Here is a 15736-nt window from a genome sequence, read left to right on the forward strand (position 1 = left end):
GCTTAATGTGTTCAAACAGGTATCAATCAAATATGCTTTGGATGATGATTTGCTGAAAACCAGTGTTTTTCAAGCATGGCAAGTAAGATTCATTCTCGATAGCAAGATGGACAGCATATAAATTTAATAAATAAATAAGATGTGCGGAATTCAAGCTTCCAAAATTCCCTATTCAATGCTTGAAGTTACCAAGTTTGAAAAACATTACTCTGAATGACCCCATCCAACTCTATTATTTTGAACCAATCTTTGCCCTGGTACTGGAGGATTCCTTATTATGTAAAAAGATGAGGAACATCCACTGGGAGAAGGACAGTATTACTTGGGCATCAATAAGCCAACTCACCCACATGCCATTTTCCACTAGTGAATGACTTTAAGGGCTGAACTGAGTTCCTATGTCAATGTTTCTCAACCTCAGCAACTTTAAGATGTGTGGACTGCAATTCCCAGAATACCTCAGCATGTCTGGCTGGGGAATTCTGGGAACTGAAGTCCACAGCTTAAATTTGCTGAGGTTGAGAAATGTTGTTTTAGAGCAGGTCACGCCCACACCGACTCCGCAAAAGGAAAAAAAGTCTTGATACATCACATGACACAATCAAGTTTGACACCCGTGTTTTAGAGCAATCTGGTACCTTGAAGATATATGGACTTCAACTCCCAGGATTCTCCAGCAGCAAGCAATAGTAAGCTGGCTAGAAAATTCTGGGAGAAAATTCTTAAAATGACTGAAGCTGATATGTGATCTAAGCTTCACCTCTGTATTAAACTTACTTAGCTGATCTTTTCCCCGCATCTATGGCTGGAGGAAGAATGGGGGGAGGGAGGGAGAGGGGGGAGGGAGGGAGATTGCAGTGTAACTTGTCTCAAAGCTAATTAATGTAGAAAGATTTTGTGAACATAATGGAGCAGCAGTTTGACTATGGAAAATGGATTTGATGGATTTGAATTAGGTCCTGATGAAAACACTTAAAACTAGTTTATCCAATGTTTTGCACAAACGTCTGTTATTTCTGGAAGTGATTCAAAGCCAGAAACAATTTACTCTAAGATTCCAAATGTCAGTAGAATTTTCCACAAACATTTCTGAGATTTCAGAAGCCAAAACCTCTGTACTTATAGGCACCAGTGTATTATATTCGGTAATACAGTCGAACCTGAAATGTTTATCGTTGGTGTCTTCTAGACTAGAGTAAGAATACAAGGCATTATATATGAGATGGTAAAAAAAACATAAATCGCAGCTATCAGCTTTAATTTGCTATGTTATAAATTGAGCATGAAGAAAAAGCCACTAAGGATTTAATCTCACTTACTAAATTTAAATAATTTAAGATTAAGCTCTCTCTGAAAGACCCTTTTAACCGTTATCTTTTTGCAACATTTTGAGAGCTTTGTGGGAATTTCCCAAGATAAAATACTATCACCAGCAAAAAGCAGAAACCCGTTATAATTTTTGAAGATCAGAAGCATCAAGTGTCGGAACAAAGGTCTCTCTCAATCATCTAAAAAGCAAAAGTGATACACAGAAAGGAAGATGCAGTGGGAGCTGTTTTTCATACAATTGAAACAGAAGCAACATTTACTGAACCTCAGCAAGAAATGTTTTCAAAGGTAATTTCTTGTGGAGATGCAGATAGGGCATACTCATCAACCATTCTTTCAGTGACTCTTTGAAGTCTGAATGAGGTGCTGAATGTTAGCTATGCCTGGACCCCAAAGTTATGGCCATCACAGTGCCCCTGATGGTCACATTATTAAAATTGTGGTGCTTGGCAATCTGCCTGCACTAAAGAACGCAGGGCTGCTTCAACTCCTCTCTCATCTCCCCCCTCCCCAACTCTGCCTTTCTTGTTGTCCTGGGTTCCTCTCGCCCTGCCAGTCCTACCATCTCCAGCTGACTTTCATTGTCTTCTTCTTCCCAGTATGACAATATGCACTTTGGACAACCTGCAATCCTGACTGGCCCTCTCATAAGACTTTGAAGTCTCCCAAAGCCTTGCAAGAAAGCTGCATGTGATTTGGTATGATTTGGAAAAAGGCTGGGAGCAGCCAGCAGCTGCCTTGTGAAGGACCACACGAGCTTTTTCTTCTGCCTTGTCAGCAGGCTTGGTAGGCCAGGTAGGATGAACAGAGCACAGCACAGCCCCTACTGAGGCTCAGGCTGGGAGGAATCCAACTAGGAATGAGTGGGATCGAGGTGAGTCCTCACATTGGTGAATTGGTGGGATTCAGTTAACGACTGCAATGGGAATTGTCAGGACTGCTATTGCTAAGTGATGCAGTCACATGATATTGTACTTTACAATCACATTGCTTAATGATGGAAATTCTCATCTAAATTGCAGTCCTAACTCAATTTGCTCAATTGTTAAATAAGTTTCTGCAAAGAGAAGTGTAATGTAAAATTACATCAGTTTTGAACTATAAAATAGTTGGTATCATGCTTTAAGAAATTAAAGAAACCAGAATAACAAAACTAAGTGTCAAGAATCAGTGGTTATCATTGGAGGAGAGTCTCATAAACTGCTTGGATACTGCTTGTTCTGTAAGCTGAACTGTCTAATAAGTCCTTTCCCACGTCTGCAATGGACTCCTTTAAACTCCATTAGATAGCAATTTATCTACGACAAAGGGGCCACACACTGTCCCTGCTATAACCAACCAAAACAAAAGTGATGTCATTAGCCTGCTAGGACCGATATAATATGTTATAGACCACTGTTGACATGGTGGATTCTGCATGTAGAAGTTACCACAATAGGTAATAATACCTCATCTCTGGTGAACCTCAATAGCTGCCAAAAAGCCCAACACAGTGCTAGGCTGCATTAACAGAGGGATAGAATCAAGATCACGTGAAGTGCTAATACCACTTTACAATGCCTTGGTAAGGCCACACTTGGAATACTGCATCCAGTTTTGGTCACCGCGATGTAAAAAAGATGTTTAGACTCTAGAAAGAGTACAGAGAAGAGCAAGAAAGATGATTAGGGGACTGGAGGCTAAAACATATAAGGAACGGCTGCTGGAATTGGGTATGTCTAGTTTAATGAAGAGAAGGACGAGGGGGGACATGATAGCAGTGTTCCAATATCTCAGGGGCTGCCACAAAGAAGAGGGAGTCAAGCTATTCTCCAAAGCGCCTGAAGGCAGGACAAGAAGCAACAGATGGAAACTAATCAAAGACAGAAGCAACCTAGAACTAAGGAGAAATTTCCTGACAGTTAGAACAATTAACCAGTGGAACAACCTGCCTCCAGAAGCGGTGAATGCTCCAACACTGGAAGTTTTTAAGAAGAGACTGGACAGCCATTTGTCCGAAATGGTATAGGGTTTCCTGCCTGAGCAGGGGGTTGGACTAGATGATCTCCAAGGTCCCTTCCAACTTTATTAATTAATTAATTAATTAATTTTACCCTTTTCACCCCAAACAAGGTGAAGCTAATTTTTTCTTGGTTACTTTTTCAAGAACAGTCAGATATGAAAGACTGCTGAACAAGTTATCTGGGCAGGAAAATGACACTACAGCAACTCCAATTCCCTAGGTAATCTTGATCTGTGTCTCTGTTCAGAGAAATTTGATAAAGAACTGGAAGAGCTCTATTCATTCCCTTCATCTAACTAAGTCTATATAGAACATGCCAAAACAGTTTTCTCATCCAAGATCAAGTCATCAGTGTTTATGCTTTTCTCATTTTCAACAATTGTACAAAGATACCACCGCAACTTTAAAACTTCTTAATAAAGTATTAAATTTGAGGCAGCAACATTTAGAATAACTTACTAAGTATCTCTCCTCTTGTCTCATATTTGGAGTACGGATCATATGGTTCTGCTCCCCTCTCCAATCTCCAAAACGACGAAAAAAATAGTTAGATAAAAATCGATTGATAGGATCTCTAATAATATTGATGTATACTGGTTGGTCTCCTCCAAATCTGACAAACAAAAATAAAACAAAATCAGAAAACTGCAAACAGAACGTTTAAAAATTCAAAAGAAGATATCAGAAGTGAATATATATGAATACAAAATAGAACTACAGTAATCAAGAGATAAAATGTTTTTAAGTTTGCAGATTACTAAATCAGAAATTTAAATAAGTACATCAAAAAAGAATATATAACTACTTCAATATAATAATAGTAATAGTTTTATTTATTTATTTATTTAACTTTAACTTATATGCCGCCCTTCTCCCCAATGGGACTCAGGGCGGCTCACAGCATATTAAAAACAATACAAAACATTTCCCTATAAAAGCCAATTAAAAACCAAATATTTGTAGCTGTGTCTTATTTAAAATCACTAAAAATTGTCCCTATTTAAAAATTCACCCAATAGTAATAGTAATAGTAATAGTAATAGTAATAGTAATAGTAATAGTAATAATAATAATAATAATAATAATAATAATAGGAAGGGACCTTGGAGGTCATCTAGTCCAACCCCCTGCTCAGGCAGGAAACCTTATACCATTTCAGACAAATGTTTGTCCAGTCTCGAAGTCCTAGTGGACAAGGACAATCACTTAAATATGAGCCAGCAGTGTGCTGCAGCTGCCAAAAAAGCTAACACAGTGCTAGGCTGCATTAACAGAGGGACAGAATCAAGATCACATGAAGTATTAATACCACTTCACAATGCTTTAGTAAGGCCACACCTAGAATACTGCATCCAGTTTTGGTCACCATGATGTAAAAAAGATGTTGAGACTCTAGAAAGAGTACAGAGAAGAGCAACAAAGATGATTAGGGGACTGGAGGCTAAAACATATAAGGAACGGTTGCTGGAATTGGGTATGTCTAGTTTAATGAAGAGAAGGTGACATGATAGCAGTGTTCCAATATCTCAGGGGTTGCCACAAAGAAGAAGGAGTCAAGCTATTCTCCAAAACACCGGAAGGCAGGACAAGAAGCAATGGATGGAAACTAATCAAAGAGAGAAGCAACCTAGAACTAAGGAGAAATTTCCTGACAATTAGAAAAATTAATCAGTGGAACAACCTGCCTCCAGAAGCGGTGAATGCTCCAACACTGGAAGTTTTTAAGAGACTGGATAAACATTTTTCCTGCCTGAGCAGGAAGTTGGACTAGGAGACCTTCAAGGTCCCTTCCAACTTTTTATTATTATTATTATTATTATTATTATTATTATTATTATTATTATTATTATTATTATTATTATTATTATTACTACTACTACTACTACTACTACTACTACTACTACTACTATTACTACTATTATATTCCTTAAGTTTACATTATAAAAAGTTATGTACAAATTCTATATTAAGATCATTTTAAAGATCATTACTTTCAAAATATATTCTAATAAAGTGGATTATTACTTTCAGATCTACCTAAAAACAAGATGTGAAATGAGAGATAAAGATATACATAATTTATTTGGAAAAGATATACATAATTTATTTGGAAAATTGTCAGTGGAAACCAATAGGATTTAGATACAATTATACTAGCATCTAAATTGTTTGGAGTATGTAGCCTTATTGCAGTATAAATCCTTTAAATTTAATAAAAAGATACCTGATGTTAAATGTTAATACATTTTTCATGAAACACAGGCATTCTATACATTTTTTTAAATTGTGCACCATGTCATCAGTGTAAATGCAATACTAGGAATAGTATTAATGGAAAATAAATTTATTTTTAATGCAAACTGAAGTTTGTCTTTAAAACTAACATTTTACTTATTCCCCAGAGTGCTTTGTGCTTCTTCCAAACTTTAGCCCTGTGATACTTATACAGATCAGTTATTTTCCCAGGCGCAAAGCCTGAAATACTATAAAATGTATTTATATATTTTTTCCATTTTAGAACAGGGACAAAATCTTCCATGCAAAATAACATTGCTTCACAAAATGGATTGTTACAATTCATTGCTCCTGAAATATTAATGCTAAGGTTATTAAAGCAGAATTGCTAATTTTAAATCTCATAATGTATTATGAACAAAATTTGTGCTCATTTTTCTTATTTATTTTTCATGAAGTTAGTCCAGTTCAGCTAGCAAATCAATTTTGTATCAAAGAATCATCAGAACCTCAATCTGTTAAGACTTAACATGAGGTTGAATACACTACCCCATGAGATCAACATAAAGGAAAGAAAGACCCTTTAATTAAAGCATAAATTTATGTGTGAAACTATTATAGGAAGTATAGCAGCTAAGAACAAGACTTAGAGAAAGAATGGGAAAGAATTCAAAGTATTTTAAGAAATTTAAATAGAATAAATTGTTTCAAAGACATATTAGTGAGCTAACATAGTCTAGAAGTCTTATTTCAGCACATAATTTACAATCCTGGGAATGTCAGAAAAATTAAAATTTAAGTTTTATAATAGGTATTATTATTTTAGAACACTGGCTACCCAAGCAAGAAATAAAGCTGAGAGTCAATTGGATTCAGATGGGTACTAAAGAAATTGAATAAATAATAAATAAAAATTATCAAACTTGATATGAATGAAGTTTGCAGAAGTGCAGCAACTCTTTTTGAAGAATTAAATCCATTCAATTTTTGTTTCCATTACTAGATTGGTAAAATAATAGTACTGCTAATATTAGCTAGCTCGTCTAAAAGTACAGCTTTGACTAGTATCTAATCTGACAAAGTGATAAAGGTATATGAATTCAAACTGGGATGATCTCACCAAATTTGACTCCCATGCATTTCCAAAGAGCCCGTTCAGTCTTTGGCAACTCTGTATAGAGTCTGGGTTGGAAATTCAAATTGGTAACTATTAGCAGTGAATTAACTCACCGATTAGTTTACTATATTTGTTAAGTCGATTTCACCATACAATTCTTGTGAGGAGGAAAGATGCAATCCTGTCACTCACAGAGCCTGGATTCACAACTTCCTGCCAGCTCCCCCACTGACTGATGCCAGGGAAGATCCGGGAGGGTGTGTGAGAGGCATGGTGCAGATGCACAAGGGTGCAAAGGAGGACCAGGAAAATACAAGGGGATATGCGAGAGGTGCCACATGGATCTAGGAAAGTACGTGAGAGTGCACAAGAGTCGCAGCATGGGTTGGGGAGGTGCAGATCAAGAAGGGGGGGCAGTGTAGGTTAGGGAGTGGCAATGAAGGTACAATGCTGCTCAGGGAGGGTACATCAGAGTGAGGGAGTGAATGGTAGAGTGCAAATCCAGAGGGCTGGGGACGTGTGCACGGGTGGAGGAGATTTATCCCAGCTTCCCCAGGAAAGGTTGCAAATCATGATCAAGTGATTGTGGGACAATTGGCAACAAATTGTTAAGTGCGAACAGGTTGCCAAGTACCCAGATCATGGTCATGTGTCTGTAGCGGTGCTGGGATGGCCAGAACTCTGAAGGCATAGCCACATTTGTTAGTGCCGTTATAACTTGGAAAGTTGCTGAATGAATGATTGTAGGTCAAGGGCTATCTGCATAAACTGTATTTTGTTTCTGATATCAGTTTTCACAACTGTAGCATAAAGGTGTGTATAACACTTCATTTTTAACCATTCCTCGTGTGAAATTTTGAAAAAGGCACCATTTTGCAAATGAAACAGGACTTTATACAGATTTACATGTGCATTGAAACAGCCTGCACACCTCTTATTTCTGTTGTCTCTCAACCAACATTGTGCAATTTAAATTATTCCTCCATCTAATTGTGTTTTTCTGACTTACAGGTAATCCTCAATTTATGACCGGTCACTTAACGACTGTTCAAAGTTACAACAGGCTCAAAAATAGTTTTATGTACATTTTACCTTTAAAGTTACTAATGCCGCATCACTGCTGTGGCCATATGATTGCATTTTGAGCATTTGGCAACCAGCTTACATTTACAACTGGTTGCAGCATCCTACAGTCACTTTATTACGTTTTGCAATTTTTTTGCAGTTTTCTGACAAAAACCATTTACAACTTTGTGATTCACTTAATGATCTTTGTACATGTGATTCATTTAATGGTCTTCATAAAAATGCTTGTAAAATCAAGTCTAGTAATGTGATGACTTGACTTATGACCGCAATCACTTACGACCAACGTTTTGGGCTCAATTGTGGTTGTAAATTAAGTACAGGTCGAGGACTACCTGTATTTAATTCCCCTAAGTTCTATAATATCTTAGGTCATAAAGCACATTTGATTATAACTTGAAATATCCTATCTCAAGACTTTTCAGATTACAAGGGTAAATTTTAACAGCTAATGTTCTTCAATAGCAAAGTATACGTGCAGAGGAACATTTTTAAAAATCAAATGGAATTTTGGCAGAAGATTCCTTTTTGCATAATATGAGACTGAGTTTCCAGTTGGAAAGTTTGGAAACTCAAGCAACCTCTGAAAGAAGCATATAGTGCATACAAACTAATAAAAATAAAGATATATGTATATTTTCTAAATCCTTTGCTCAGTAATACAAAATCCTTCTTTCTTCCTTCTTGTCAAAAAATCCTCACCCTTGATTAGCATGGATGGCTTGAGGGAATTCTGCATCATTGCTTTTCTGGTTTATGACAGAAATTGCAACTTCCTTATGGTAGAATCTCACACTATAATGGGATGTGTGTCTGTACACGTACTGTATATTCCCCAAATAAATCACAGGGTGATCAAAACAAAGAAGCAGGCAGACGGGCATGACAAACAGTTATCAATTTCCTAACATTAAAAGATAAATGTTTTTCTGTAGCTAAACATTAAATTAAAAGGATTCTGTAAACCAATTGTCTGTTCATCGCAATGTGCTATTAAAATTAAATGACGGTTTTCCTTACCTTGAGAAATTAAGGAAATGAACATGTCTAGTGAATAAATAGGGCTGCTCTGCAGTGCTTACATTTTTAATCAATTCCATCTAAAAACAAAAAGATACAAAAATTAAGATAAACAGTTCCAAAGAGAAGCCCTGAAAAGCTACTTATTTCATTGGGCACTGACTCTTTAGACAGGGGTCCCCAATGCCCAGTCCATGGACTGGCACCTGGGCCATGCAAACAAGCAAAGCCCCATCCAAGGATTGCAGGCAGCATGCAAAACCACGTGCCCTCCAGTCTACGAAAAAACCTTTCTCCATGGAACCGGTCCCTGGTGCCCAAAAGATTGGGGGCTGCTGCATTAGATTGCAGCAAACTCTGCACTAAAAGTAATGGGGAAAATATGGGGTTTTTTCATATAAAAATGTTCAACTTTTTTTGAAATTTATAATTTTAAAAATTAATTTCCTCTTTTCTTATTGGCAATTTTACTGAGCATGAAGCACTAATGCATAAGCAGCAGAAACAAATCAGTCAGCTACCTGATATCCCAATATGTTCATAAAGCATACAAACACAACAATATGTACATACATTTAATGTACTTACAAAGACAGTACATTAAATTTCATTAAATCAAGCTAATTTTTCCTTAAACAATGACTATTCCATTCTTAATTTTCATTGGTGCTTTATACTCTAAATAAACATAGCAATTAGCAATTAATAAAGTCCAATGTTCTCCATTATTTCATTCAATTCCTTCAAGAATATTATTTGTGTTTAGTTTCCATAGAGATTTTGTTTTCAAAAGATAATTCAATTTTAAGATCATTTCCTGTCATATTTTTTTTTTTAAAAGCTTGACTTTTAAGTGATTTCTGCAACTGTGTTCTGCTTAATTTTGCAAAGCCTCAACATTTCTGGAACATGCTGTATTACATCAATCCAAAAGTGTTACAATTAGATATTTGCAAAAGAATTCTAGGCTTTCTTGCCAGTGATTTAGGCTTTAGTCAGTATATAGTTATATTGTACAAAACCTCCAAGTGGTAATTAAAAAAAACCTGCACATGATTATATCCCCATTATATCCAGTTGAAACCACAAAATTGCACAACTGTGCAAAAATTGTACGATAGTTTTAGTTAGGTGATAAAAATCAATACATGCATCCTGAGCATGTGTCAGTATATGTCAAGGTTTGTGAGATGTGCATGCTTGGGACAGACCCGTGCTTTGCTTATTCTTATGGCACAATGGTTAAAACACACCAAGACTGACCAGTACCATTCTTATTGTTATCAGAAATGCTGCACATGTGGCAAAACCAGTCTACCCCTTCTCTATATTAATAAAAAGCATTTTGTGAAAGCCTCAATTGACTAAATCCGTGTTGATCAGAAGAGGTCAACAACTATCAGTGTCTTCGGTGACAACCGTGGCATACAGAGGATTGTGTCTTGGGATGAAACAGGATTACATGATAAAGAACATCAGATTAAATGTGACAACCATTTCTCGGGCAGGCACAAATCCACTGCCAGACAAACTCATTACCAAAACAAGACAGGTGGAAATAATCAATCTTCCTCCTGATCAAGAAAAATGGTTTCTAGCCTATTGCATGTGAGGCTAGAAGAAACCATTGCAAAGAATGAGAATCTTGGTTTCATTATAAAGAGAGCTTGCCATCGCTGGAATTTTTCCCCCTAATGTCTTCATTAGTTTCTCTACAGTAAATTAGAGCTTTTGTGATCTTGGAAGTTTATATTTCAAATTTCTGGGCTAAACAGTCAAGAGAAGTATAAGGAAAACAAACAGGTAGTCCTCCACTTATGACCACAGTTGTTGATCGAAACAGTTATTAATCAAGACACCCACAGGATCACTTCACACAATGACCGCAAGCCTGGCTCTCCCAGTTGCAATCATTAAATGTTAACGTGGGTTGTTCAGCAAAGCGCCAGGGAGAGGGCTTAGGCTTCTCAGGCATGGCGATGTAAGGAGAGGGTACAGCCCCCCACCACAGCTGGAGACCTGGGCCATCTTCCTGTCCCACAAAGACCATCCACTTAGCTTTCAATTGTTCTGCAGCTGCTGACTATTGCGGCTGCCTTGTTCCAGCCTGCGAGCAAGCAACCATTCTTGAAGGCTTTTTCGCCAAATAGTGCAATTTGAAGAAGGGCCTTTCAAAATGATCAGCAGAAAGATGGTGTTCAGTAGCATTTTTGCCAGATTTTAAATCCATTCCTCCATCCCTCCTTGAATGGATCCCTCAGCATGCTGGGCAAATGGACCTAAAAACCAACATCCCTTCCACTTGCAACCTTTCCTGCTGGGTTCCCCACTGACTTTCTAGGGAAGCTGGCATAGAAAATTGCAAACGGTGATCCCATGTTCACAGGATACTAGGCAACTGGCTATTAATGTGAACAGGTTGTCAAGTGCTGAAATGCAATCATGTGACTGTCCCCCCAATGCAAAGTTTCACAATGACCAGCCGTAAAGCATCCATTCTGAGGCCATCATGACTGGTCATAAAAATGTTAAATGATGTGTGCTGAGAAATTGAAAGGGAAAGAATGTGCAGTAATAGAAATAAAGGATGATGATCTGATCTTGATCTGATGAATACCTCTAAGGAAATGAAGATATAAATTTGATTATAAATGAAAGGGCTATAATGCATGTCAGAAACTATGAATCGGCATCATTAAGTTAATAATAGTTGGATGTTATGTTCTAATGAATGGTGAGTGTAGAAGAACAAGAGATGAAACTATTGTGTGGTGAACAGAGTGAAGAGGAAAAATAATTAGGGACATGAATGGAAGGGTGGGAATTAAACAAAGCAGCACAAAAAAAGTCATTGTGGTCTGTTCAGAAACCAAAAATGAATGGGACTGGGTTTTTTTAAAAAAAATATCTGCTTATAGAAATGTGTATTTTGAATACATGATTAAACTTAACGGTATGCATACATTCATATACATGGCAAAAGAATGAACATAAGCTGAAGAGAGTGACTGATTTGACTGTGTAGGATAAAAGATTGAAACAATTAGTCTGAGAGATTCAGAATTTGGGCCAGATTGTTTTTTGGTAGTGCCAAGAGTAGATCTTTGGAATGGGAAAAGCATAGAATAAAGATATGGGGGAAAGATATGTCTTAGGAAAGCTCAAAATATTCCTAAAGACTCATCTCATCCCGGACATTCTTTTTTTGAACTATCACCATCTGGGAGACGGTACGGGATAAAAAAAACCCAAAGACAAATAGGCTGAAAAATAGTTTTTATCTCAGAGCTGTAACCATATTAAATACCACAGTATAGTGCAACATTGAAGTGCAATATTAGGGGCAGCGCAATGGTGAATAGAATATGAAGGATGTGTGTATATAATGTATGTTCTTATTTGTGGTTTTTACTTGTGTGTAGTGTGCACTGTGGACAGCACTTAATTTCGTTGTGAGTTACACAATAACAATAAAGATATTCTATTCTATTCTAAAATGAGAAGTTGAGTGATTGCAGGAACACAAAATAATACACATTCTGTATGAAAAAAAAATTAAACACAGAATGGATGAGGAGTGTAAGGAAAGAGGATGTGGGCATTACTTGAAACAGAATGAAAATAATTATGTTACAGGTACCACAAAACTGTGTCAAGTTATGCTAAGGGGAAGTATGTGAAATTATGAAGTAAAAGAAGTCATAGATGAGGGGAAAATGCCTTTAAAAATTATTGCTGTGAGAAGAAAGAAAAGAGGATTATGATAATTTGATGGTTTCAAATTATAGAGAGATATGAAGAAGTGTAGAAAATGTTGTCCGTGTAAATTAGATAAGCTATATTTCTTTTCTCTCTTTTATGTGATACACTATAATTTATTTAGCTTACTCTAATCAAAAAAGGATGGGCATATACTGTATGTATGTTTGTATGAATGTAGGTTATGGGGTATGCATATAATATTGATATGAAACTTGAAGGGAAATCAGCTTTAATTCTTTAAAAAAATAAATTTATCAAAGCATTCAATGCAATAAAATTGTTATACTGACAATTTCTTTACTTTCACAATACTGTATAAAACTTGAAGTCATAGAGAAAAGATAATATACCAACAGCAGTACACTATACCATACTGTGAACTATTCATTACACTAGGGAGTTCTTCCTAGTAAGTATTTCAGGACTGTGAACAAATCAGGATTATGGACAACTGTTGTTTCTGTTTTTAAAAAATATGTCTTTATAAACACATTTTTCTTAGTCAAATATATTACAAGTTCAGTAAAGTAATAGACTGCATTTTCAGCAATAATCCACCTGGTGGCATTAACAAATGATTTGTAGGAGAATGGCAAAGGCTACTTATACAAAGACTGCAAATAAAGTTAAATGTTATTCAAATAAAATAATTTTGTTACTTGGGAATAAAATTTTGTTATATTTCAAAGAGAAAGTAAACTAGAAAGAGCTTTAATTTAAGATTTCTTTAATCTCAGTTAAAGTTCTTTCCTCTTATATTATTTTGCCAATGCTTGCAATAATATTATATATGGTATTGTGTTATTTTAAAAATAGATATGCATCTAAGGAATAACATGCCATTAAAAAGTATCTCTCTGAAAATAATTACAACCTGATGTGAGAAAATGGATATGTTTTATTTATTTTAAACTTAAAATGTTAAGTCTGGATGATATAACCACTGCAATTCTTCTTTATGATTCCTTTCATCCTGACTGATTTAAAATAAACTCCACTAAATATCATTGTAAGATATACTTCTAGAATTTTTTGTTCTCAAGTCAGATGTTCCTGAGGCAGGGAAACAATGTCACCTGCTTGTAATCCCAAATCAATCTCCAGAGAAACATTGCAGTTGAAAGAAAGTTATTTTCCTGGCCTTACTCTACAGCAGAGGTGTCAAAACTGCCCATCCGTGGGCTGGTTGCATCATGAAGAGGTCGCGCCCACCCCAGCTCCAGCAATGCGGAAAAAAGTTGCGATACGTCGCAACACATCACGTGACGCAGCAAGTTTGACACCCATGCTCTACAGGAACAAATATCCATGTTCTAGATTTCACAGAAGTTCTAACTGGGAGCTGCACCAAAGTCAATCTGTTTTCTTCCAGCATCGTATCTACTGAATCCCCCATTGCCTATCAAAGTAAGGAGAGCATTTAGGATACATAATCTGCTTGACTTCTATACCTAGTCCTGGTTGTTTCATCCAATCAGTCAATCAAGATTAACTTCATCCTTTGTTATGCATTCTGTATGTGTTAGGAATGTGAGATCATGAGAACAACTGTAAAAGCTACAGTGAAGGCTGTAAGGAAGAGGAATTCATTTCTTTTTTAAAGCTGTTCCTATTTATTTTTTAATTTCTTAATATGGTATTTTGGAGGTACTTAGGAGTGACCTAATAGCTCGGTGTTAATGCATCAGGCTGGAAACCGGGAGGTTGTGAGTTCTAGTTTTGTTTAGACACAAAACCAATTTGGTAACTTCGGGCCAGTCACTCTTTCTGAGTCTTAGGAAAGAGGCAATGGCAAATCACTTCTGAAAAACCATGCCAAGAATACTGCAGGGACTTGTCCAGGCGGTTTCCAAGAATTATTCATGATTGAACAGAAGAAAAAAAAAGTATGTTTGTATGTGTATGCATATGAGTCAATAACTTAAATTTAATTAATTTTTACATTTTTTAAATGGAATCCTGTTAAAAACCTGAGACTTTAAAACTGTATTAAACTCAATTTGTCTTTTTTATGTCATGTGCTGCTGCTGGAACAGCAATATTGTGGGTTCTCTGGAGTGCTTTTGAGTTATTATCCAAATAGGTCAATTCCCCAATCATCTGTTATATGCTTATGACCTCAGCCTACTTTCCTCTTTAGGTTTCTCTGCTTATTCTTAACTCTGTGTATAGTGAATTCCAGATTCACCAATAGGAATACTGCCTTTCATCCCACAGATTCCAACAGATCCTAGCCATTACTGTATCAGTATCACAGGCAAATACCAAAAAAGCCTGAAAATAATTTTATTATGTATTATGTATAGCTCTGAATCATATAAAATATTGATACTCAACACAGCCTTCTGCTTATAAAGTGCTGAGTACTGTAGGTAGTTTGCTAGAAAAACATTCAACTTTCTTCTGATGGAAACAAAAGATTTGTAACTAATTACCCAGTAACACTGTATAAGTCTTCTCCATGCACACACACATGCAGTATGTACAAAAGAGAACTAGTGTGGTATAGTGTTTAAGATCTTTGATCAGGGTGGGAAAACCCAGGTTCTAATCCTCCCTTAGGCAAAAAAATGTCTGAGTGATTCTGAGTCACTCTTCTCTACCCTAGTTTGGGAAGTTGAAAAACATTTATCTACCAATCCATACTGGAGCAGAGTGGTAGATCAAAAGAGATCTTGCAGTTATACATCACACACAGACACACCTGTTATGTATTCATATTCACACAGAAAGAATCTCTTTTTAATGTGAAATACATCAACTTCCTGATTTGAACTTCTTCTTTTCCAAATTCTATTCTCTGCATCATTCTTTCCAAACATTTTCTGTCATCCATACCCCTAATCTTCCCAAAGGCCCAATTAATGTTTTTTTATTTTTTATTTATTTTTCACATTTTTGAATCACCCATTTCCCTCACAGAGGGACTTTTTTTAGTTTCTTTGATATAATTTGTTTGATCTTACAGGTTTTAAACTTCAAGGCCGTATCATAAATCATTTTTAAGCACCCATTTGTTACAGGAGTTCACTGATCTTCATAATGTGATGTTTGCTTTTAACTTTGATCTTAAAAAAACAAGCACAAACATGCTGAACTTAAAATTTCCATGGTTGATTTTAGAGTTGCACTCAGTATTTAACCATCTTGGTTTTAACCCAAAAAAATTGATTTGAGGAAAAGGG

At 36.1% G+C, this 15736-nt stretch overlaps 1 protein-coding gene across 1 annotated transcript in view; it reads right to left on the minus strand.

Moving 5' to 3' along the window:
* The window catches only part of UST (uronyl 2-sulfotransferase), a 102858-nt gene that overhangs the window by 36554 nt on the left and 50568 nt on the right, over window positions 1–15736 (minus strand). Inside the window, exons 4-5 of the mRNA XM_015815920.1 lie at window positions 8790–8869; window positions 3791–3944 (exon numbers count right to left, since the gene is read on the minus strand). Of these exons, the coding sequence (XP_015671406.1) occupies window positions 3791–3944; window positions 8790–8869 (234 nt within the window). The remainder of the gene's footprint in view (window positions 1–3790; window positions 3945–8789; window positions 8870–15736) is intronic.

Source organism: Protobothrops mucrosquamatus, unplaced genomic scaffold, assembly GCF_001527695.2.
Source record: "Protobothrops mucrosquamatus isolate PMUCROS unplaced genomic scaffold, P.Mucros_1.0 scaffold385, whole genome shotgun sequence".
In the NCBI taxonomy this organism is placed as follows: Eukaryota; Metazoa; Chordata; class Lepidosauria; order Squamata; family Viperidae; genus Protobothrops; species Protobothrops mucrosquamatus.